The 24,770-nt window shown below is 37.9% G+C and overlaps 2 protein-coding genes across 5 annotated transcripts in view; one reads left to right on the top strand and one right to left on the bottom strand.

The window, feature by feature from the left end:
• exosc8 (exosome component 8) overlaps positions 1-5,187 on the top strand; it is a 9,101-nt gene extending 3,914 nt beyond the window's left edge. For both annotated transcript variants that reach the window (XM_027138351.2, XM_027138344.2), the window contains exons 6-11: positions 22-127; positions 2,166-2,211; positions 2,317-2,413; positions 2,498-2,618; positions 4,738-4,844; positions 4,963-5,187. In XM_027138351.2, the coding sequence (XP_026994152.1) occupies positions 22-127; positions 2,166-2,211; positions 2,317-2,413; positions 2,498-2,618; positions 4,738-4,844; positions 4,963-5,081 (596 nt within the window). In that variant the 3' untranslated portion in view covers positions 5,082-5,187. The remainder of the gene's footprint in view (positions 1-21; positions 128-2,165; positions 2,212-2,316; positions 2,414-2,497; positions 2,619-4,737; positions 4,845-4,962) is intronic.
• On the bottom strand, positions 5,097-24,770 carry supt20 (SPT20 homolog, SAGA complex component). 3 transcript variants are annotated; one of them, XM_027138299.2, is made up of 24 exons: positions 24,655-24,770; positions 24,083-24,172; positions 23,960-23,995; positions 23,703-23,828; positions 20,055-20,181; positions 19,854-19,957; positions 19,256-19,372; positions 19,049-19,102; positions 18,246-18,385; positions 16,005-16,161; positions 15,828-15,884; positions 15,548-15,622; positions 15,284-15,453; positions 15,127-15,159; positions 14,767-14,884; positions 13,525-13,630; positions 11,446-11,592; positions 10,247-10,529; positions 9,819-9,949; positions 9,644-9,699; positions 9,339-9,455; positions 8,341-8,434; positions 7,848-7,936; positions 5,097-5,884 (listed from the first exon to the last, which is right to left on the bottom strand). In XM_027138299.2, the coding sequence occupies exons 2-24, from the start codon at positions 24,083-24,085 to the stop codon at positions 5,738-5,740; spliced, it is 2,487 nt and encodes an 828-aa protein (XP_026994100.2). In that variant the 5' UTR covers positions 24,086-24,172; positions 24,655-24,770; the 3' UTR covers positions 5,097-5,737. The 3 variants fall into 3 exon arrangements, with proteins under 3 accessions (XP_026994100.2, XP_026994092.2, XP_026994125.2); XM_027138291.2 differs by having other exon boundaries at positions 9,819-9,952; positions 24,655-24,767; XM_027138324.2 differs by lacking the exon at positions 7,848-7,936 and having other exon boundaries at positions 9,819-9,952; positions 24,655-24,767.

Here is a 24,770-nt window from a genome sequence, read left to right as displayed (position 1 = left end):
AATATTTTGTTTGGGCTACAGTTCCAAATGTGGATCTGCCTCCCCTGTGCTCGTCCAGATTTCGGCCCGGTCCTCCAGGAGAACAGGCTCAGGTTGCCAGCCAGTTCATCGCTGATATCATCGATGAGTAAGTCTACTAAGTAAATTAGTAGATCAGTTTTAGGGGTTTGCATGAAGAAACTAAGTGTAAATGGCAGACAAAATGAGCTAGGCATTTGGAGGAAACGTGTATGAATAATGAGAGGGTTTGTCAATACTGTGAAGGAATTGACACAAACCCTCTCATTATTCATACACGTTTCCTCCACAGCCAAATGTACAGTACTTCAAAATGGCTAGCTAATTTTGTGGATATTTAGTGGAGCGGGAAATTTATTTATTTTTTCAAAATTACTTCACATTTGGCCCAAGATGCATTGTATGACGTCATCACCACACACATTCAGCCAAAGCTCTCTTCCATTCATGTGTCAAACCTGAGTACAGCTATCATAGAATTACATGGGTTTTTTTAGCTAGCAGTTTAAAAGAAGAATCCTGTGCTTGCAAGTTCACTAGTTCAATTCGTTTTTTCCCCGAAAATTACAAAATTCTCGGCAAGTTGCATCATTAAAAAAGCAAAATCAAGCATTTTCAGCTGCAAAAATCACAAAAAAAAACTTTAGCAGAATCATTGCGATTGGTCAGACTTTGTTCTGCACCGTATAAAAGCTTCTTCAAAGAAAGGATAACATCCTGAGGTAGAATTTCCAAAAGACTCAGTGTCCCTCAAAGGTTTGTGATCCCTTCAGAAATTTCTAGATTACAGCATAAATATGACCCAAAACAAAATCAGATTTTCACACAGGTCCCAAAAGAAGACAAAGTGAACCCAATCATACAAATATATTATACTTGGTCACTTTTTTATTCAGGAAAATGTTCCAATATTATATATCTATGAGAGGCAAAAGTATGTGAACCTCCAGGATTAGTATTTAATTTCAGTCAATGAGATGACAATCAGCGGCCAACCAACAAAGATCACTCCAATAACAAGACGTAATAGTCTGTTGGGTCAGAAAGGAACCAAGAGTAACTTCTAAGCCTCCTTTACATGTTATGTTAATGTTCATGAGTCTGCCATCAGAGGAACACTGAACCACCTTAGTGTGCAAGGCAGAGTTACAAAGAGAAAGACACTAGTCTCCAAAAAGAACATTGCTTCCCATTAAGTTTGCTAAAGATCATGAGGACAAGCCAGAGGACCATGTTTTTGAAGGAATGAGACCAAAATAACCTTTTTTTTTTTTTAAACATGAGAAGCATTATTTTTTGAGAAAGGAAAATACTGAATCACAGCATAAGAACCTTATACCATCTGTGAAACATGGTGGTGGTAGTATCATGCTTTGGGCTTGCATTGCTGAATCTGGGCCAGGACAACTCGCCATCGTTGATGGAACAATGAATTTAGAATTCTGGCAGTGAATTCTAAATGAAAATGGCAATACACCTGGCTATGAACTGAATCTCAAGAAAAAAAATTGGTCATACACCAAGACAACAAACACAGGCACCCAAGTCTGTCTACCAAAGAATGATTCTAGAGGAACAAAGATAATGTTTAAGAATGGCCAAGTCAGAGTCCTGACATTAATCCGAAAGAAAAATTGTGAAAGGACCTGCAGGAAGCAATTCATATGAGGACACCCACTAAAATCCGAGTGCCGAAGCTCTTCTTTACTGAGGAATGGAATAAAACTATGAGCTGTTGTGCAGGATTGATGAGAAGTTACCAGAAATGCAGCTCTCATCCTAGCCTGTACAGAATAACAGGCAACTTTGTCAAGCAAGAGAGCTGTTGTACTGAACATCAGTATGGCTGATTTGTCCACAGATAATTAGCTTACCTGAAACTTTAATATTTATATAGGTTTTATAAACGAGGCCACATACACAACAATGATTTTATCTTACTTATTAGAAGGATCTTTGCATTAAGACCTAAGTGTGATTTTAGCTTCTTATAAGTACTCAATTAATAGTCGGTACGATAAAAAAAGATGAACAGCTACATTGTAGAACAGACTAACAATTTGTATGAAATGTATATTCACTATATTGTATTTGCATGGCTGTTTTGATGATTTTTTTTTATCTAATTGAATGTTTGCCAATCGCAGCACTAACATTATAAAGAAAGAAGAATTGTGCATTGAGAAGTCAAAGGTAAGAGAAAAATATTCTGAAATGTACTTTATTTGCAAAAAACAACTTCATTGTCAATAATTGACAGAAATGTCTTTATATTTATCATTCTTCTTCTTCTTCTAGTTGTGCTGGGTCCTGTACTGTGATATCATGTGTTTAGACTATGATGGAAATTTACTAGATGCCTGCATCATAACTTTACTGGCAGCATTAAAGAATGGTAAGCAATGGATAAAATATTATACATCTATTTGTAAATACAATTTGAAAAATGTGTTCGATTTTTTTTTGTTTTGTTTTCCAGCACAGCTTCCTAAAGTCACAATCAACAAAGAGACTGATTTACCTGAGGTTGATATGCAGCACAAGACACATCTGCAGATTAACAAGCACCCTGTTGCCTCGTCATTCGCAGTATTTGATGAGTAAGTAACATACAGTCTTCAGAGTATAGCAAAACCAGAAGAACTGGCCTTGACACGCTAATACTTTGAGAGAGGCTGAATACATTTTCTTTAACTGTTCCTATTGATTATTAGACCTAAGGACCCTATGAAGTTTAATATTAAGTACCAGAATGAACAACTATTCTTTTTTTTTTAAAACCTGTAATTTAAAAATAGTTGACAATTCCACTTTACCATAATAAAAAAAAACTTCTTCAGTGCATCACTACGTTTAGATTATTTTATTAGTGAATTACCTGCAGATATAAACATCAAGGACAATCATCCTTCTGTTAACAGCCATATGCAGGCTTTAAAGCAATAAATTACAAGGTCCTGATTCAATGCTTGCATAGGTTCTACTGTGAAGAAGGAAAATAAATAAATCCTTACAATAAATGTGCAAAGCTATAAATCTGTTTATTACATAACACAATTTAAGGAAGTGTGAATGACCTGGCAGCAGACATGACAGTTCAAATTGTTGCTTTTGGATCTGACAGAATTCCTCCTGGATCAGGTGAGAGTAGGTTTTATAAAACAATAAACTGAAAGTGCTAATGTCCATTAAAGCTTATGTCAACAAGTCTGCACTACACAGAATCTACTCAGCTACTGATTTCAAGGGCACATCTGGTCACATAGTCAGGTCCATAGATACAGTTTTTCATTTTACCTCTGTACACTACCATAATGGATTTGAAACAATCCGGATGAACAAAATATTGCTTAGGAATAAAAATTAAGGCCTTAATTAAAAAAAATATATTTTTTGAGGTCTCAACAATTGGAAAAAAATTTGATTCTCTGCAACACGTGGATGTAAAGACTTTACCTGCCTGGAGTCTGGTTCCTGTGGATATCAAATGTTTGGGATGCTTTGTCAGGCTTCTTTGTAGGTCTGCCTTCAGTTGTATCTTCAGTAAATGAGAATGCATGATCGACTGGGTTGACTGGGACATTTAAAAACATTGTTTCTTTGCCAAAAAGGCACGCTTGGTTTGCTTTAGCGCTTTCAGTTTTTGTTTAGATCATTATCCATCTGTAATGTAAAATGCTGTCCTAAGTCTCGCTGCATTTCACTTAATCTGAGCAGAAAGTATAGCTTTATACAATCAGAATTCATCCTACTATCATCTTTCACATGGTCAATAAAAACTAACAGCCATACAGGATCATCACATAACACTGCCTCCATCATACAAGTAGTATGGTATAGATCATGAGCCCTTCATTTCATTCTCCATACTTTTCTCTACCAATCACACTAGTATAAGTTCTTGGTTTTTCAACTGTCCAAAAAAGATCAGGCTTTTTTTTAACAGACTTTAACAACATACAGGTGCATCTCAATAAATTAGAATGTCATGCCGAGTTGAGGCAGTAATTAAAGCAAAATGAGACCCTACCAAGTATTGAGTACATATACAGTAAATGAACATACTGAATATACAGCAATCCAACAATTCACTAAAAATATTTTTATACTGGTCTTTGGAAGTATTCAAATTTTTTGAGATAGTGAATTGGTGGCGTTTTGTTAAATGTGAGCCAAAATCATCACAATTAAAAGAACCAAAGACTTAAAACTACTTCAGCCTGTGTGTACTGAATTTGTATACTACATGAGTTTCACTATTTGAGTTACTGAAATAAATTAACTTTTCCCACGACATTCTTATTTATTCAGATGCACCTGTAGAACAACTTATTGGGTTCCCACAAAGAGCTACCAAATACAAATTCAATACTTGGAATCAACATCAGGAAATTTGTCTTCTAAAACTGTCATGAAATAATAAGGAAACAGGTCACAACTGCTTATTACAGGAACTGTCTAAAAAATGCAATATTTTTGTTAACATCTATTAAAGCTGAAATGCTACATTTCGTTCACATTGATTTTTTCATCTCAAATCCATTATGGTGATATACATAAGCAAAATTCCAAACATTGTGGCTGTTCAAATACATATGGACCTGACTAAGAGAGACTAGCATCATCTTCTCTGAAAGACAAACAAAAACAGAGAAAGAATATGCAGAACTGTTCTGTTCACTGTATATAATGTAAAACGATTGTCCATTGTCTATGCAGTGAAGTGATTATAGTGGACCCAACAACAGAAGAGGAAAGTTTGGCTACAGCATTAATAACTGCAGTCACGGATGAGGATGATCAGCTTTGTGCTTTCCATAAACCAGGTTAATTTTCTACAGTTTATGTATGCTATTGTAAACTATTACTTCTATTTATTTCTTACTAAATTTAAAAAGAATTGGACATACAGTACACCATTTGAGCTTGTGAATTTTCTTTCAGGGGGCAGTTCCTTATTAGCAGAGAAGCTGCAGGACTGTGTAAGTCGAGCTGTGGCCCGAAATCGAGAGATCAACAAACTCATTGACAAAGTCACCGAGAGCATAAAGTCATCAAAATAATTACAAAGAGCCAAGTTTCTTATTTAAAAGTTGTATTTTTTCCACTGTCAATATATATTTTCTTTTTTTATAACAATAAAACTGCTGACAAAGACCATTTACAAAACTTCTGCCTCAGTGTTCAGAAATGATTTTCACACCCCTGATCCTGTATTTTCACGCATAAGAATATACATAAACTGCAGCTTCAGTACAACAAAATGCCATTTTAAAATGTGCTGTAGAAAAACTGCACATAATTGCATGTTGGGAGAACAAGACCCATCACTTAATGGCCCAGTTCCATGTCCAGCTGCAGAAAAGTTCACAAAACTAAATGGCCAGCAGGAGATTTTCAGGCACATCTCAATGATTCTCTTCACAATGGGCCGAAAGGCTCCCACAGAAAAGCATGATAGCAATGAGAGAAATTAGAGCATGCCACAAAGAAATCTCATATATTTCTTTTAAAAACGACCTTCATTAAATGTCCCAAGCTCTAAAAATTCTTGTTCAAAAAATAGGTTGGTTAAGCCGATATGTTACATCCTTAGCTACAAACTCAAGGGGTAAAAAAAAAACAAAAAAAAAAAACACCTTGTACTTGTCACAGTCAGGGCAAGGAAAAAAAATATGCTGACCAAGCACAGTGTGTTCCTCATGATGTGCAGGTGAGGTCATGATTTGGGGAGGGGTTGGGGCATGCTGCGCTTCCTCTTACTTCTTGGTTGGTTGGCGGAATGTTGGCGTGGCAGTGCTGCCTGAGGCCCCGCCCCCGCTGCCATAGCCATTTGCTGCTGCATTTGGTGTTGCAAGAATTGCAACTGCACATAAACAAAAGAAAATATTGAGTTTGGGTGTATGATGCTACAGTCTCCCCTCACAGACTGCCATCTCTTCATAAATTACTCTCAGAAAGGCTAGGACTTGCATTAAATTTGGGTGGATGAAGAACCTGAACAAAAGGACTCAAACCTGTACTTCATTTCTATAATCATTACATTGACAGAATTTAGCAGACACTCTTATCCAGAGTGACTTGCAATTTATTTCAATTTATGCAATTGAGAGAAGGGCATTGATCAAGCAGTGGTAGCTTGTTGGACCTGGGAGTCAAACTCATGACCATAGTCCAACACCTTAACCACAAGGCTACCGCATCCCACGTTATAATTATATTATCATTATAAACCAATACTGAATGTTCACATCCATGCCAGCTAAATGATCAAGTGGAGCAGTCTTTACACAGCTACTGTGAGAGGAGACATCAGTTAACATTGCTGTATTTACACTTAGCTGAAATGACTGAATTAGCAGAAGCTGGATGAAGCAGAGAAAGAGCAAGCAGGAAGCAGAGGGTGAAGGAGTTTGGGTACAAGCAGATGAAGGGAATAAAAGATGAAGAGTTTAGCAACACCAGTATAAAACAACTGCTAGAACTTATAAAACAGCACCAGACCTACCAACCTTGAATGAGGTTTTTTTTAATATGGCCAGAGAATATCTTTACCATCTGTAACAAAATTAGTGCCTTCTGTTTCTTATCTTTCAAGATATTTGACAACTGAAAACAATTAGAAACAGGTCAAATGTGCTAGGTGTTGTTCATCAATAAATGAAACATTTTAATTGCTACAAACGGCTGTGGTATAAACAGAATAACACTCCAGACTGTGATGCCCTTATTTCTCTGCATTCTCTATAAGATAAAGAATCAATATTGTAATCAGTGTTAATTGTATACGTGCCTGTTGTTAGCTGGATCAAATATACACTAATTGGTTTTATTTTAAGAAAGAAATAAAGAACTTCCTTGAAAGAAAAGCAAAGTGACCCAGTGCCAGTCACTACCTGGACTTGAGGGGGCAGGGACATAAAGTGCATGTCAGATCACACTGGAGATTTTTAAAAATATTATACTATGCAATTGTCAGTAATTCCATATTCATGTTCATGCCTTAACTGGCATATTTATAAATATGAACTTCAGTCAAAATACTAAATTAAAACCATAATGGGTAAATGTTGGCAGGTCTGTAGTACATGTCTGTATCTAGTAAGGCATCTGTGTATGAAGTCTTACAAACACAAACTGCCTTAACATTTGTAATGGCATAAATGCTGGAACACTATTTTACTTGTGAATCAGGAAGACAGTAACTTTAATTGATACGTTTTAGTTTTTGGCACGTGGATTGAGATACCTCAATAATGAGCTGTCTCAAACTAATAATAATCCATTATAAATAGTAATCAATGGAAACCTTTAATTAAAAAAGAAAGAAAAGAAACACAGCTTTGCTGACTCCTATTTGAAAGCTTCTACATGAGTGAATTAAAAACATGCATGGTAAAGAGTAAAACAAAAATCAAACTTTGTAAGAAAACCACTGTTACAATTTATCAAGTAAAACAGAAAACAAAGGGGGCAACTATGGAGATGTTAGAGGCTTTTTGTAAATCACAGTAGCAGATGCTGCAAGCTGTCCAGCAAAAGGCAATCTAAACAGTGGATACATAGACATCTTGTATACGAGACGCGCATCCCCTTTTTTGGGTAAGACTTTCAGATAAAATAAGGCTAATTAAGGTGGCCTGTGAGCAGAGGGAAACTTTTTGTTTTCTGTAAAGCTGTCAGTTAATTGTTGGTACTTGTGGTTTATTTACATTTTCCAATAAAATGTTAAATAAGCACCAGTTTAAGAGTCAGGCCTGAAAGTCTGAAAGCTGTCAGTCTGATATTAAGATGTCTATGGGTGGATAATGTCAAAGTTGCTGCATTACTTGGATCTGTGGCTGGTGCTGCTGCTGGAGCCTCGGGGACGGCAGGCTGGACCCAGAGCCCTCCAGACCACAACCCAGCTGGGAAAGAACTACCATGCCAGGAGGAGGAGGAGGAGGAGGAGGAGAAGGAGAAGTCAGAGGACAGGAAAAAGTAGAGGGGAAAAAAGGGGAGGAATAAGGGACAGATGAGGAAGGAAACAACAGAAAAAAGGAAGAATGTAGCAGAGAAAAGGGGGAATTGGCATCCTCCTCATGTAAATTAAACATTAGATTGAAAAAAATCAAGCTAAAATAACCGCACTCATTTGTTCCTGAAGGATCAGTGGAGTATGATACAAATCATCAGCAAACTATTAGTGCACCTACTGTTTGTTAGTGCCTGTTAGAAAGATCTTTCAATGTAAATACATGTCAGTTACAGAGACCAATAAGGAAGAAGAAAATGAAACACTAGATATGGGTGTTAATGAAACCAGTTTTTGTGTATACACACCTGTCTGCGAAGGCATGAATCCCATTCCAGCGAGGTTGATGACAGCGGTCTGTTGTGCTGCGAGGCCCTGCTCAGCAGTTAGTCCCTGTTCAGTCTGTTTAAAAAAGATTTTACAGTACTGAACTGAGATCTATATATACCTTTATACATTCATTTAGTATGGCCCTATTTTTGGAACCCATAATTCATCTTTGACCTCAAACCCAAAGGTCACCAATATACGGCTAATTTAGCAGGGAATGTACACCACATTGCCAAATATGTTTACACCTTATCACACCCATATGTGCTTTTTGAACATCTCAATTCAGATCAAGCCTCTGCTTTTGATGTTATAATAATCTAAAGTCTTCTTGAAAGGCTTTCCTTTAGATGTGCGGCTGTGAAGATTTACTCATTTATCTACAAGAGCATCATTGAGGTCAGACATTGATATTGGGTGAGGAGTCCAGGGGCACAGCATTCTAGTCAGCATTCTAGTTCATCCTGCCACTCAAGTTTTCCATTCCAACTTTGGTAAACCATGTGTTCATGTACCTTGCTTTTTGGATAGGGCAACTGACCGGCTGTGTTTCAGCTTGACCCCTTCAGTTCCAGTGAAGAATCATTCCAAATATTCTACAACATACATTAAACCCATTCTAAACAACTGTGTACCTCCAACTGTTTGGAGAAGACACATACATGGGTGTGATGGTCAGGAGACCACATAATGAATTAGGCCAGTCAAATCTATTAATCCAATTCCATGTCAGCTGCTTGTTAAATGGAACAGCTGCTTGGTAAATGTTGATCTTGTTGAGCTGGTTCACCTATATCAGAAGCAGCTACTGTGCACAGAGAGGGTAAAACTGCTTAAGGTAATACAAATTTGCACTACATTACTTTATCTAGGAAACTGTTCATTATTATTGCTATTTATTATTTAAAATGATATTTAGTTCACCGAACATCTATGGTTATGGCTCCTGCATATGTGTGTATTATGTCTAACTCACAGAATCGTTCTGCTGCTGGGGACTGGAAGTAGCAGACTGACTGCTCTGCTGTTGCGGAGAGAATTGAGAGATCTGCTGTTGCTGTAAAGAGTTAAAGATCAATGGGGTAGGAGGGATCTGAGCCACAAAAAAAAAAAGAAAGATAGAGGCAGAATATCAGATGAACACCAAGCCATTTTTCATGCTACAATTAATTTATTACTGCTGTAGTTGCCTTCATTGTGTTTTTTTAAGAGTGAAATGAACAGAAAATAAACATAATGAAAGCGTCATTTTAAGTCCTGTTTTGGCTCCAGGAGCCTCACCTGAAGAAGATTGAGTGGCCTCAAGCTTTGCGTGTTGTTCAGACCAAAAGGTGCACCTACAGGAGAAGAGCATGGAAAACAAACTTGTAGAAAAAGCTGTGAGCACAGACTGTACAGTAAGCAAAACAACAAACAATGCAGATATTTCTAGCATAAATGTGCAAGAGAGGGATACCTGCAGATGCTGCAGGCTGCATGGTAGGAAGTGCACTGGGCATCAGGCCTCCTGAAGGCAAAATGCTACTCAGGTTTATTCCAGGACTACAACCCAGCATGGGATTAGAGCCAGCCATCAGAGCCTGAGGACTGCTGTGTCCCACACAGACACAAATGTAGACACACATAAAAATTTAAATCATGCTAACATATACTGTATATATTCTAGACTATATTTGATATATAACGATAATGCATAGATTAATATATTAAATGTAGCACAAATTCTGTGCAATGGAGTTCCTGCTGCAAATAATTCAAGTGATAAATAAATGATTAAATGACAGAATATGAGAAAAGAACATATTCTGTTCCCACTTTAAACAGAGCAAAAATACAGGTGGAGACAGTGAGAGTGTGACAAAGTAAAAGGCTAGAAGGCTGTACCAGACAGAGCCAACCACGTTGATAAAGTTGAGGCCAGCAGTGTTGGTCATGACCTGCGAGGAAGTCGTGCCTGTGCTGATGGAGGTGGGAAGAGGGATGGTCATAACAGGCAGTGCCATTTGTTGTTGTGAGAATGGGGCAAGCAGTGTTTGCTGCTGGGGCATAGCCGAGTCCTGGGGGGTGGGTGTCACTGAGGGTGTGGCACCCTGAATGTCCACTGGGTGAGGTGTTGAACATGGGGTATTGGTTGGCGTAGGTGTAGATGGCTTGGGTGTTCCAGATCCTGAGAATGAAAAAGAAACCGGATAGAAAATCTAATTCTTCATGTTCATTCTGAACAATATTAGAAATAGTGAGGCCTGGGCAAGAAACACCTGTCATTACAAAATCCTTCATTTTTGATCACTTAAAAATTGGTAGGTTTAAACATGGATCAGAGTTTCAGCTTTCATTTTCTGATATTTACATTTAGTGTGTAATGACCCATCATCTCTTTCATATTTAGTCTCCAAACCAAACATCAATTACTTGCCTTGCTGTTCCAAAACTTTCAGAGGGGACTGTATGTGTAGTCTTTTAAAAATGGTAACCTTCTGAACCATGTATAAAGCACAAAATCTTCACCTGTTGAACTTACTAAAATATACCAGTCAAATTTAATTCAGTAAACTGACGGACAAAAAGATTTTTTGTACTTATCATGCACCCAAAAAACAGCACAGCATCTTTATTCAAATATATCACAGCATGAACAGTCATATTAAACACATACCTATAGTATGTGTGTAAACCATATACATTTTCCTCACCTATATGCCCCTTAGACAATGTTTTTTTCTTCCTGTTTTTTCTTTTTGGTTTGTTTAATTACATCTACTGTGAAACCAAATAGCAAACATGTAAAAGCTTCAATTCTGCCCTGATCATACTTCAGATAACCCTCTGAAGTATGAAGACACTTAAAAATGTTTACTTTTATTAAATAAATTATACACCCCTAGCAAGCATATAAACTTTAAAACTGTGTCAGAAGTTATGTTTACAGTATTCAACAAGTTAACATCAACTGAAGTTACAGCATTAGAATAAAATTATTAATTCTATTTAGGTGGACTACTCTCTATGGGCTTTAGCTTTTCAGCTAGGTATAAGCTGTTGTAGGAGTAAGAGACAGTAAATTATGTGGTATTTCTACTTACTTTGCATGGGAGAGAGGGCAGAAGGAGACAGCAGGCCAACCTGGCCCAGTTCAATGGAGTGCTTCCGTGACAGAGATTGACCTTTACTGGGGGGAGGAGTTGGACATTTCAGATGACCACTGGGTGCTTGTGTACTGTAAGGATTACCTAAAGAAAATGTGTGGACATGGAAACACCACAACAATGGAGTGAAATCACATTTATCAGAACCTGAACCTTAATGATGCTTAGGAAAAATGTACCAGTGTCATGTTTTCTTTACAGGCAGAAAGTTCAAAATTACAGGACACCCAATTATCAGCCTTTATTCCAGAAGTATTCAACTAAAATTTAAAGAGGTCCAGTAAGAGAAAATATCATGAAGCAAAGGTCCGGAAGATCATAATGTCTAGTTAATGTGATATATATTTAAGTAGCCTAGTAGTCGTATCAACATCTGCAAGCAATCAATACCTGACTGTCAAATCAAATAAATTCAGTACAATTCAAAAACCTTTTGACAATATTTATTGTCACGTAACATAGAACTGAACATATGTATGATTGTGGATATGTATAAAGTTCTCTCATTAAATAAAGTAGGGCTACATTTCAAAATAAGAGAAAATAAATAAAATGTGAAAATTGTGTATGTTTACTTAAAGTGCTTAACTTTCCCCTTTATATCTCAGTGAGAGAAATGAGCTCTAGCTTGGCAGGATTTTAAACCTGGGCTTGAATGGAGTCAGGGCCATTCTCATGCACATGTGGAGGTGCTCATTAGAGTGACCCTGGAATGATATTTAGTTTTGATTATATTCATTGTAGAGAAAGCTGCCTCGCAGTTGTATGTAGAGCCAAACATGGTCAGGATGTAGAGGGCCACTTCCCTCAGACCTGGAAAAGCTTTCTCAGGGACACTGTCTTCAGATGAGGGTGGATATGTTTGTTCAAATCCTTTGTGTTTTGTCTCATAACGGCATTTCACATTGCCACGGTTTCTGAACATATGAGACACACTGGTTTAGTGCTCCCTGTGGGATGTATGAACAGAAAGGAGTCTGTCCATTCTGGATTAAATGCTCTATTTTGGCTGTCCACTTTTCTTTTTTTGGAGAGCGCCATCTGTTTCTCTCCCTTTCTCCGTCTCACTCGTCTGTTTCTCTCCCTTTCTCCGTCTCACTCGTCTTTTTCTCTCCCTTTCTTCATCTCACTTGTCTGTTTCTCTCCCTCCGTCTCACTCGACTGTTTCTCTCCCTTACTCCATCGTCTGTTTCTCTCCCTTTCTCCGTCATCTGTTTCTCTCCCTTTTTCTGTCTCACTCGTCTGTTTCTCTCCCTTGTTTTCTACATGTATCGCTATCTTTCTTTCATGTGTAACTTTACTCTAATTCTCTCTCTGTCTTGCACTGTTGAGTCGCAGTAATGCACAGACTTGATTGGCTGAGTGGTATCACGTGGGATGGCTTAACTCACATGCAATTGGTCTGTGCGTTTCCACGAACACTATTGTATAGATTGCAAAAGCTGCGCCGGATAAAATAGAAGTGCCACGTCAAGTTTTACATCATAACCTTTTGTTTTGGCTGTAGGCCCGGGTCCGTAATGGACAGCTTCGGGGTCCAGACCCGAACGGCGGTCTGCCTGTTAGTGACCTATGCTTTATTCCATTCTCTTGTGGCATTAGTCATATTACTAATATACCACAATCTTAAAGACTTTTCAATGCTTAAAGAAACAAAAAGACAGACTTACATGTTACACAGTTAAAAGTGCTAAACAAATGTTCACTCACAGAAAACACACATTTTTCAAATTATTCATTTATTTAATTATTTATTTCTGAACCTGGATTTTATTTATATATATTTATTTATTTATTTATTTTCTCAAACTGATGAATTCAGAGCCAATATTTGAAATATCCAAGATGTGTTAGGAAAAACTTCTGTAACATCATGCATGATGTTCTCTTAAAAATAATGATAAATCTGATTCTGAATATATTACTCTACACAAAAAAGAAACACTAGGCTCTAGCACTACCTCTAAACACAAATGGAGTCACATAACTGCATATCCTTCATAAACAGCTGCTTACCTGAGGAGCTGGTGGAGGAACCAGAGGGCAGTTTGATTGGGGAAGGTTTGTGCTTAACTCCCTTTCCCAACACTGAGGACTGGACCAACGATGAGAACCCATCCACCTTACAAGAACAAGACAAAATTAACCAGACACCAAATGCTTTAACAAGAAAGTCACATGCATATTTGCATCCAACCCTAAAGTTTCCTGTTAGAGTACAATATATTAAGTTTATTTATTGTGATTCAAAACATGTCATAACATGCTTTGTGAAAAGCTAAATAATAAGGCCTTCATTATTATTTTGAAAATCAATAAGGTGACAGTTTCCTTTGATTAACATTTTAGAATTTTGTTGTTTTTTTTTCTTTTGCTCTTGTTAAGTTTTATGTGACATATTAGGCAGAAAGTGATTTTTTGGAGAGTATGCATTGGAAGCAGGATCTTGGCAAATGTAAGGATCTGAGCAACTCTTACAGGAGCCAGATGATGGCTAGATGACTAGATCAGAGCATCTCATGTCTTGTGAGGTGCTCCCGGGCAGTATGTGGTGGTTTACCCCTAACAAATGTGTAACTAAAAAGGACGACCAGTGAAATACTTATAGGATCACTGACCACCAAGGCTCACCAATATGTGTAAGAAGTGAAGGCTAGCCTATCTGGTCCAATCCACAGAATAGCAGCACAACAGTTATTGCTGGCTATGACAGAAACATGTCAGAACACAGTGCAGCATATTGTGTATGGGGCTGCAGACCAGTCAGAGTCATCAGAGAGCCCAAAGTCCACAACAAAATGGTACCTACATGATGCTCTACAGGAAAAAGGTAAATCGCCAGAGACAGTGTGATGCTCTGGGTAACGGTCTGCTGGGTAGTCCTGGTTCCCTTGGATGTTTGTTTGATACATTCTACCTACCTACATCCCTTCATGTCAACAGTACTTGCTAATGGCAGTATTGTTTCAAGTTGTTGGCTTGGCCTCCATATTCTCCAGATCTCAATCCAATCAAGCATTTTTAGGATTTTCAGGACTACCAAGTTATGGAGACCCTATAGTAACCCCAACTCTTAACTTTCAAGCATGCTGACTTCAGCCATTAGGCTGAATGGGCTTCTTGTGAAACCAATTTTGCTGCACATTATCACCACCTTCTGGAGTGTCATTTGCAATATTTGATTATGTGAAAATTTAAAAGTTATAATCAAGTACAGACCCACTAAAAAACACAAGGGCTATCGTCCCGGAGTCTCACCTCTGTTTCCCTTGGTGGAGAGAGCTGGCTTTGGGCTCCTACGTTACTAGAGCTGTGCAATATCTTCACCTCACACTTTAAATCTGTCTCATAAACATCCTTGTACTGAGACAAAAACCTAATGAACAGAGAAGCTGTTTAATCACAGCACTAACCTTTTGAATACAAAGGACAGTAAGTACATATAGATAATAATGTGCAGGGCACTATATATTGTGATATACCACATGAATACAAACTGTTCATTTACCATGGATGTGTGTTAAAAGAACAATTAAAAAAGGTATCATGTATCACAATACTATGCAACAAAATAAAATGATCTCGACAATGAAATTCAAATACAGTTGCTGTACTCACCGATCAGCATCTACCTTTGAACCTAGAAGAAATCTGTAAGATTGTACAAAAAGGAAGTAAAACATGAGTAGAGCATCAGCAGTACACCAGCAGGAACAACAGCAAACAATCTATTCTGCTGTTGTACATTTCTAAACTCTAAAATGTTGCCTCTTACGGTGGGTGAATGAGGTGTGGGTCAGACATATCCTCATCTACTTTTGGTTCATTGCTGCTGTAGATTTTTCCATATACCAATGGGTCACCCATAGACTGAAAGATTGTGACCTTTGTCCTCTGAGGCTGGCCACCAACTTCACACTCAAAAATGTAGTCATCCTTTATGTCCTGCATCCAGAAAAAATACAACAACCACCAGGTGAACAGTGCTAGGATATTACAAATCTCTTAACAGAGTTATAAAATAGGGGTAAGACATCACCTGTGCAGGCCAAACTTGTGGTGGCTGAGAATCCTCCAGTTTGACTGATTTTTCAACTACCGCATACTTTTCCACCTGCAACCAAAGGAGAAGCCAAAGGTCTAGAACTGCAATCAAATAAACAACCTTTGCCAAATAAAGACAATTCAGACAAGCATCTACATACAAGAAAGAAAAATTCTCCTTATATGCCAACGAATCTCAAAGAGGAGGAAGACGACACTTATCGGCTAAGTGAATTGGCACAAATAGGTGTGTGTGTCTGTGCGCAAGAACTCACATCAATCTCTGCTGGAGTAGTTAGATGGCAGCCATTTTGTTTCCACATGTCTACACACTGAACGAGGAAAACAATAGATTTAAACATCTCACTCCTTGCTGCCAGCTAGTACCAACTACTTAATCATATAACTTTTTGAACCCATTTCTACATTAATAGAAATAAACAGAGTCTCACATTCCCAGCCTTGGAAATCTTAAGATCTACAACAGGCGGTGGTTTCCTCTCCTTCCTCTTGTGCAGGTAGTCCAGCAGGCGAAGCTGAGGAGGCATGGGGAGATTAGCCAGTTCCTGCTGCCGATTCAGCGCTGCTCGTGAGTACCTTTTAAAATGTCTGCAGCACAAAACAAAAGCAAAAGTAAAATCTGGAGCCTAATAAACTGTTCTGTAAAATATATAGTATTTACAACACACAAGACTTCAATGACAACAGACAGTGGTGGCTCAGTGACTACTGATCAAAGTTGAAAGTTCAAAAATTTAGAGTTCAAATCCCTGCACTTCCAAGCTGCAAAGACTGGCCATTCAAGCATAGTCCTTAACCCTCAACTCAAGAAAAGTAAACCATTTGTATAAATCTAAGTGTATGTTTACCCCAATACCTTAAAGGTTTTAAATATTAACATTGTTAATTGCTACCTTTTTTATGTGTGAAATCTGTTTACACCATCAGAAACTATTCTGCATATTATGTTGCTGTCATGTATTATGATACAAGTCTGTATAATACGGCTCAAATGTGTCCTAAAGTAGCTCAAATACTGTCATTTCAATCTGGTTTAAACATATCTTTGGTGTCATTATGTATAAAATTGCAAATTGTACTAAATTCCTAACACTAAAGCATACTGTTAAAACTTTAATTATAGATCGCACTCAGAAGCACAATCCAGACAATAACTTTAAATATAACCACATTTAGCAAAACTTACACAAAATATATATATATATATATTTCTAGTCATAAAAATGTTGCAACAAACTGGACTTCTGTCGGTATACAGGAAGCGGACACGGCAAAATCAGAGGCATAAAAAAAAAGCAAACAAATTCTTAACACATTGAACAGATGACCAACACACTCTTCTGGCTGGCACTAACATAAAAAGAAATGTGTAAAGAATTCCACCAATGACACAAATATTAATTTTCATAAAATCTGCTGCTTTAATGTTTTCAGAATTTCATACTTGTCAAAGGCATTTATTGACATTTAAATTAATTCTTGCATAATCAATGCTTGGAGTTTGTAGGGTTTTTTGTACACCCACCTTTTGAAGATTGACAAGTTCTCAATGGGATTAAGATCTGGCATGTTTCCTGGCCATGGACCCAAAATTGTGATGTTTTGTTATCTGAGTCACTTAGTTGTAACTTTTGCCTTATAGCAAGGTGTCCTCCATGCTGGAAAAGGCATTATTCCTCACCAAACTGTTCTTGGATGTTTGGGAGAAGTTGCTCATGGGGGATGTTTCTGTACAATTCTTTATTCATGGCGGTGTTCTTAGGCAAAATTGTGAGAGAGCCCACTCTTTTGGCTGAGAAGCACCCCAACACATGACTGGTCTCATGATGCATTACTGTGGACATGACACAGGACAGATGAGTGCTCTCCTTTCGTTCTCCGGACAATGATTGCCCAAAAAATCATAATGGGGATTCATCAGAAAAAATGACTTTACCCCAATCCTCAACAGTCAGTAAGTGGTAGATCTTTGCTGCCCTTCTTGACACCAGGCCATCCTCACTGTGTGTGAAGATGCACTCGCACCTGCCTGCAGCCATTGCTGAGCAAGCTCTGCACTGGTGGTGCCCTCATCCTGAGCTAAATCAACTGTAGGAGACGGTCCTTGTGCAGAGAAATGGTTGATTTAGGTGCAATCTTATTAGCAGCAATATCCTTGCTTGTGAATCCCTTTTTGCACAAAGCAATGGTGACTGCACATGTTTCCTTGTAGGTAACCATAGTTAACAGAGGGAAAAACAATAATTTCAAGCACCACCCGCATTTTAAAGCCTCCAGGTTGTTATTCTAACTTAATCAGCATGACAGAATGATCTCCAGCCTTGTTAAGGAGAGAATCACTGACATGATGTCAGCTTAGTGAAATGAAGTGAAAATGTTTTTTTTTTGGTGGTGGGGCTGAGATCATTTTCATAGCAAAGAGGGACTTTGCAATTAGTTGCAAATGCATAGAATGAAAATTAATATTTGTGTCATTCTCAAAACCTTTGGCTACAGCTGTACAACTACATTTAGACGACACGGACCAAGATATATTGCACTGTCAAATATCAACACATCCACAAGGTCAATGATTATGTGGATCCATAATTTCATTTAATAATTCAAAATGTCTAACCTAGAGACCCACAAACACACACTCATTGAAACATGAGGATAAGAGCATAAGTCACCGTTTCATAGAGCGTGTGTTCATCTTCTGTTTATTGTATAGTAGCCGGTTGGCAGTGCAGGTGACAGTGATTGAAGGGTCCAGGCACAGAGGCTCTGCTGTGGCCAGGATCAACTGACTCTCCAGCTGCAGTTTATCATCCTATAAACACATACATCAGAGCACTCAGATCAATGGCAAGCCTTTAACCAAATCACAAGGCATCAGCTATACTGTATGATGACACACTGCCATAAGGAAATCTGAAATTATTGCACAGTTAAATGAAAATGAAGCATTGCTCTTATATATGTGGTCACAACAATAATAGTTTTAGATAGAGCAAATTTATGGAAGAAGTTACAAGATATCCTGACATTCAGATATAATCTGGTTAAATGTTCAACTACCATATACACGAGTATCAGACATAAGCACTGATGTCAATGAGATAATTATCAATTGATCATGAAGCAGGCCGTACTGAAAGCTGCCTCATGGAATCAAACATTTTATTTTTGAATGATAGATAGATTCCTTTTAAACAGCACTCTTATTAAGTCTCTTTCCCTCAAGGCTAAATCCAGTCATATCCAAAAATCAATCCAGTAGGATGACAAGATAAAAAAAAACTAAAAAAAAAAAAAAAAGAGCTAAAGTCAATATCAATATCCTCATGGACAGGTAAGCAGGTAACTAATGATTTATGCACATATCAATAAGTTATATATATGAATAGATTTTTAAATCCTCTTGTTCTAATAAGAGCCTAGAACCTGCGGTACACAGGTTAGTGTAACTTAACTCATTTAATTTGTTTTTTACCTGCGTCCACTTGTGGTGATCGCTTGTCATGGCATGGACATCACAGATCAGGGTCTGATATAAAAGTAAAAAAAAAAAGTCCAAATTCAGACAAAGTGCCCATAGTCTCAAACTGGCAGAAATGTTAAATCAGCGACTCTCTATGAGATAAATCTCTGTAAAATATCACTGAAATCTGTCATTTTAAGCATTGTTCATAATATTCACCTGCATAGTGGGTCTCAGCAGTACATGGCGGCTCTGGTAAGATGGCATCTTGGTGTTCCCTGACTGTCTGTAATCTCGAACCTCTGTGATGACACAGCCACAGTGGAATATGTTGACCTGAAAAAAAGGGTTTAGATAAAATACTCAATAACTTTAACATCAAAAGATTTAACATCAGAAAAATCAGTCTTAAGAATAATCACAACACAATGTCAAAATGTACATCTCATGAAATACTGCTGCGGATATGCAGAAAGCAAAAATAAACTTGTGCTACAGCATCAAGGTTCTTTATAAAAGTCAATAAGGTGTTCTCTTTTTCTAGTTATTGGACAAATTGAAAGACACTGGTAACTATTATATTATAAGCTTACTCTTATTGCTTGTACAAATGAGTAAAGGATACATAAAGGATAAATAACTTTTGGTTGTACACAATCCTACTAAAGTGTCCACCAGTGGTGAAGCTATTTTAGTTGCAGTAATAACAGATCAATATTATATGATTTCCTGAATAGAGGAACAAGTCTGGAATTTGTCAAAAATGTGACCAGTATATGTATACTTATGTAAAAATGACAGCATTACTGTATCTCACTTGTGATTTTTCTAAAAGATCCACTAGAATAGGTGGCAGCTCCTCAGCATCCAAGTAGTCCAGTAACTCTGCTTCTTCATATGGAAGCCGAATGGTCTCTGAATCTGGATAATGAATTAATCAAAAGAATTAATTTAAAAATAATGAAATGTAATTTATTCTTATTAAATAATTATAAAAGTATGAAACAAATAAAACAACCAGATCCATTTTTGCCTCTGAGCATGAGAGAGTATCCTTCATTTCCAGGGTACAGATTGACCACCAGGCAAGACAGTGATTCCTGCGAGACCAACTTCTCTAGTAGATTCACATTTCTTCTAAAGTTCTGTAAAAGAAGAAATGGCAATAATAGTGTGGTGTCACAGCTGTTGCTAGTGATGTATTGTTTTGTCTGAAACTGCTGAAACCCTTATACTGATTTTTCTCAGTGAATATTTTACTATAAAAACACAGCTACGATTGGACGTAATTCAAATCACAGGTTTATATTACTGTGTTCACTATAGTAGCTACTCAGTTCCATAGTAACATCCCTTTAACATGCACTTGTATGGCAAAAAAAGTTAAGAGTGAACTAATTAAAAAATGTCTGCACGTTGAAAACACCACCATTTTCCATCATAGGTAAGTCTTGGCGGATCGAAGATGGCGCCGTGCTACCAGCATTCTGTTGTAACAGCTCTGGAAATTAGTCATACTTTTTTTTGTTTGTAATTATATTTATCTTAGCTTTATGACTTACACTGTTCTTGTCCTGTGTACCTGCTTGTTACATCTATGCCAAGATGCTTCTTCAGTGGTTTGGATACTTTTTACCACTTTATATTGTATTTGGGTAGGCGCTAATAAACAAAAAGCATTGCCTGTAACACCGCCGGCATTGTTTATAATCCTGACAAGCTGATTGTCCTGCGGCCACAGGCTCTTTGTGGTTAGAGAAAAACCCACCAGAGGAGTTAAGGAGGAGACAACAAGGCTGCATAGCGGGTGCTAAGCCAACGATGAAACAGATTTAAACCCTGCATCCCTTCAGTCGTTACAGGAGATGTTAGATCCATGAAGATTAAAATGAGCAAACTAGATAAAGTACAGTGCAGCATCATGTGTTTCACAAAAACTTCACAGATACAATCCTCTAATGTGAAAATCCAAGGCTTTCACATGGTTTGAGAGGTCAGAGACAACCGTGAGTGGCAGAAAGAAAGGCTGGGGCTCTGTGTGTTTGTAAAAATTAAGATTGTGTAACACTGGGTATTTTCCATCAAAGAGTGCATCTGCAAGCTAGAATACTGAGCTTATTGCTTTCGGACTGCGCCTCATTATCTGCTGAAAGAATTTACATGCGTAGTCACCATTACTGTTTACATTCCTCCATCCTGGAACACGAAAGCGACGTGTGATGTCATCCATTCTGTATATACAAACAAAACAGCATGGTGCCCTTGTCTTTATCACGGGTGATTTCAACCATGTCTCTCTCTCCTTCACACTTCCCACCTTCTACCAGCTTGTAAACTGCAAAACAAGACAAAATAAGACCCTAGATTTGCTGGAACCTCAAAGATGCCTACAGTTCCACTGCCCTCCCCCACTAGGCAGGTCATATCACAACTTAACCCGGCTCGTGCCATCATATAATCCTGTTGTCCAGGAACAACCAGCTACAGTAAGAACTGTGAGGGAATGGTCTCATGAGGCCCTGGAGTCTCTGTGTGGTACACTAGAAGCCAGTGACAGGAACCACATGGTGAGGACATTGATGGATTAACTGAGCGTGTTTTAGTTTCTGGATGAAAAATCACTTTCTGCATGGAAATCCCAACAAAAGAGGTCCACTGCTACCCAAACAACAAGCCTTGGGTAAACAGTGACCTGAAGGCCCTACCTTAGAGCTTTTAGATCAGGGGAACCGAGCAGAACTAAAGCAAGGATGCCTACAGAGGTGAACTGGAAAAGAGCCTGGAGAACAACATCATTTGGAAAATGTGGAATGGGATGAAAAGGTAGGAGTGCAGTGAAGAGAAACTTACAACAATCAAAGCCCCAGATTGTTTCTAAGGGCAAAACTGGAAACATCGCAGGTGCATGTTCCACTAGTCACATGAAAACACATCTAGTTGACAGGCAGGACACAGGCAGTTTGTGAGATTACAAAGTTGTGTGTCTGAACGTCTGATAAATAACATTGGGACCCTCTAGGGAACGATAGTATGTCCTTTCCGTTTTACTACATACACATTACATTTTAAGATTTAAAAATTCTGATGACAGCCAAAGTTAGATGTGTGGAAAGTGGACAAGAGAATGAATACAGGGACATGATGGTAATAGATTTCCTCAGGAATAAGTCTCCACTTTCTTCAGTCTGCATAGGTGGGACCAACGTGGAAATTGTGTCATCCAACTGGACAATAAGCTGGAGATGTCCACGGACAGAGGCCGCCTACTTCATGAGGAGATTCAGGTCTTTCAATGTGTGCAACAGGATGCTCCAAGCGTTCTATCGTTCTGTTGCAAATGCTATCTTCTTTGCTGTGGTGTGTTGGGGTGCAGGCATCAAAGCAAAGAATGCCAACAGACTAAACAAACAGGCTGTTTGTTCTGAGCTCGAAACCCTGAAGGAGGTGGTCAGGGACAGTTATGCTGACAAACTGCTGGTGATTACTGACAATGACCCTCACCCCTCCATAAAACACTGGACAAGCTTAAGAGCAGCTTTAGCAACAGACTAATTCAACCCCATGAGAGAAAGGATATAGGAAAATGTTCTTTCCCCGTAATACCAGACAAAACTCATTGGTCAAATCTGTGATTACCAAACTGGTCTTAGCTACCTTTATTGTGCACACCTTAAGAATTCTCTCTTACTTCAATAGCCTTATTTATTTTCTCAGTAGTTTATTATTACATTTTTGTATATTTTAAACCAATTTTCTTGAACACTTGCCTGTTCTGCACATCATCTATTAGTCCATCTAGCATGTCTGTCTATTCTTGCACATATGACTACCTCAGTATTTTTGTACTTTCTTACTGTACAGATTTTCACACTGTGTATTTTGCATCCCCAATGCAGTCTGCACTTTTGTTTATTATTCTGTCCCCTATCGCATTATCCTTTTTTTTTTTGTTGTTCTGGGTATTAAAAAAGTTATTCAGGATTTTGCATTTTCAGGTTTCTCAGTAACATGATAAAAAGCTGGTTTTGGCTTTAAAACTTTAAAAGAGATAATAATAAAGGCTGATGAGAGAATGAGTGTTTATGATTGCTAAAAGGTAAGTGATGACAATAAAATGGCTATTCCATAACACTTTTTATTCCTTATCAACACTAAATTTGCCAAAGGTTTGTGAACAGTGCCCCCCCCCCCAAAATGTTGCCACGTTTGAAGCACACTGTATAGAATGTCTTCATATCCTGCAGCATTATAGTTTCCCTTCACTGAATAAACCTGAACACTGATTAAACCCCAGGTCTCACATGACATCAGTGTGTGATGTCATAAATGCTTTTGTTGATCAATGGACAAAAATGTACCCCACAGAAACATTCCAAAATCTAGCAGAAAGTCGTCCTAGAAAAGTAGAGATTATTTAAAATGGAAAAATGGGGTTTCTTATACTAAATGTGGAAACGTGATTAAAAGGCACATGGATATGCTCAATGGTGTCAAAAGTGTCCACAAACCTTTTATTGTATCGAGTATCACTCACTCTGTATGGATCCATGTAATGCAAAACTAATTTTTAAACATTCCACTCATTTAAATCATCTTATTTTTTCCTATCTGAATCTAAAACAAACTGTTAAAAGAATCTGAGGTGCACTTGGGGTATGAGTATTACCTTTAACTCGGGCTCTTTTTCACACTCTTCCATGTACAATTCATGAAGTTTCTGATACAAGGATTTTCTCACACTGGAAGACACCCTCCTTCTAGCTGGTCGATGATGAGCACTTTCAACAATGTACTGCACAAAAAAAAAAAAAAACATAAGACGTATGACTTCTAAACACCTTGCTTCTAGCCACCTGCTGAAGATACGTATAATGAATCATATCATATTAAACCAGCAATCACAACACAACACATGGGTCATACCTCAGCCCGATCCAATGCATATTCTAGGTCTTGTTGCTGCAAGAGATCAAACTTTCAATGCTACATATTCATGACCATCACATTCACCATGTAAGAGTTAATCAAAGAGAAAGCACTGCTTACCATTGTGATCCACCACCAGTTTGTGTGTGACAGGAGGATATACTGTCCTTACCCCAGAACTGGCACGTCCATTGACAGTCCATTCAAACCCTAAGCATAAAAAAGATTCAGAAATCTTACAAATCTTTACAAATTTGCTATTTATATCCGTGATTTCTTAAGTCACCCATAGTAACAGTGCTAACATTAAAAAAAATAGAATATTAAAAGAAAGTAGTGATTCATTAAATTAGCTACACAGCTAACAGCTTACATGAGGATTTCTCTCACATTTCTTATGCAGTAAGACTAAATGTCGGTAAAAACACACGAAAGTTCAAAATACATTCTGTGCATCTATATTTCCAGTGGGGTTTAATTATCTTATACTGTGGATATGAGCGAATTCCCTGTGCTCGCTCTCATGTTAGCTAGCAGTTGCTAACTGGCTAAATGAGCACGGTTAGCGCCTCCTCTGCTAGCAGCTCCGTTAGCTTTGGCTTCAAGAGAGCTGCAAAAGTTTAACACAGCACTGCAGGCGGGGAGACTGATGCATTAAGTGTACATTACGACTAATAAGAAAGCAGACTTGCCAAACAAAGCGCATCTTCACAGCTCGAAAATGCAAAGCAATGAGCAAATATATTCTTCCAGTGCCTTCAATGTAAAAAACTCATAGCAGCCATTTTCTTCCAGTGTAACAACAAAA

Source organism: Tachysurus fulvidraco, chromosome 20, assembly GCF_022655615.1.
Source record: "Tachysurus fulvidraco isolate hzauxx_2018 chromosome 20, HZAU_PFXX_2.0, whole genome shotgun sequence".
NCBI classification, from domain to species: Eukaryota; Metazoa; Chordata; class Actinopteri; order Siluriformes; family Bagridae; genus Tachysurus; species Tachysurus fulvidraco.
This window is presented reverse-complemented; position numbering and strand designations above follow the sequence as displayed.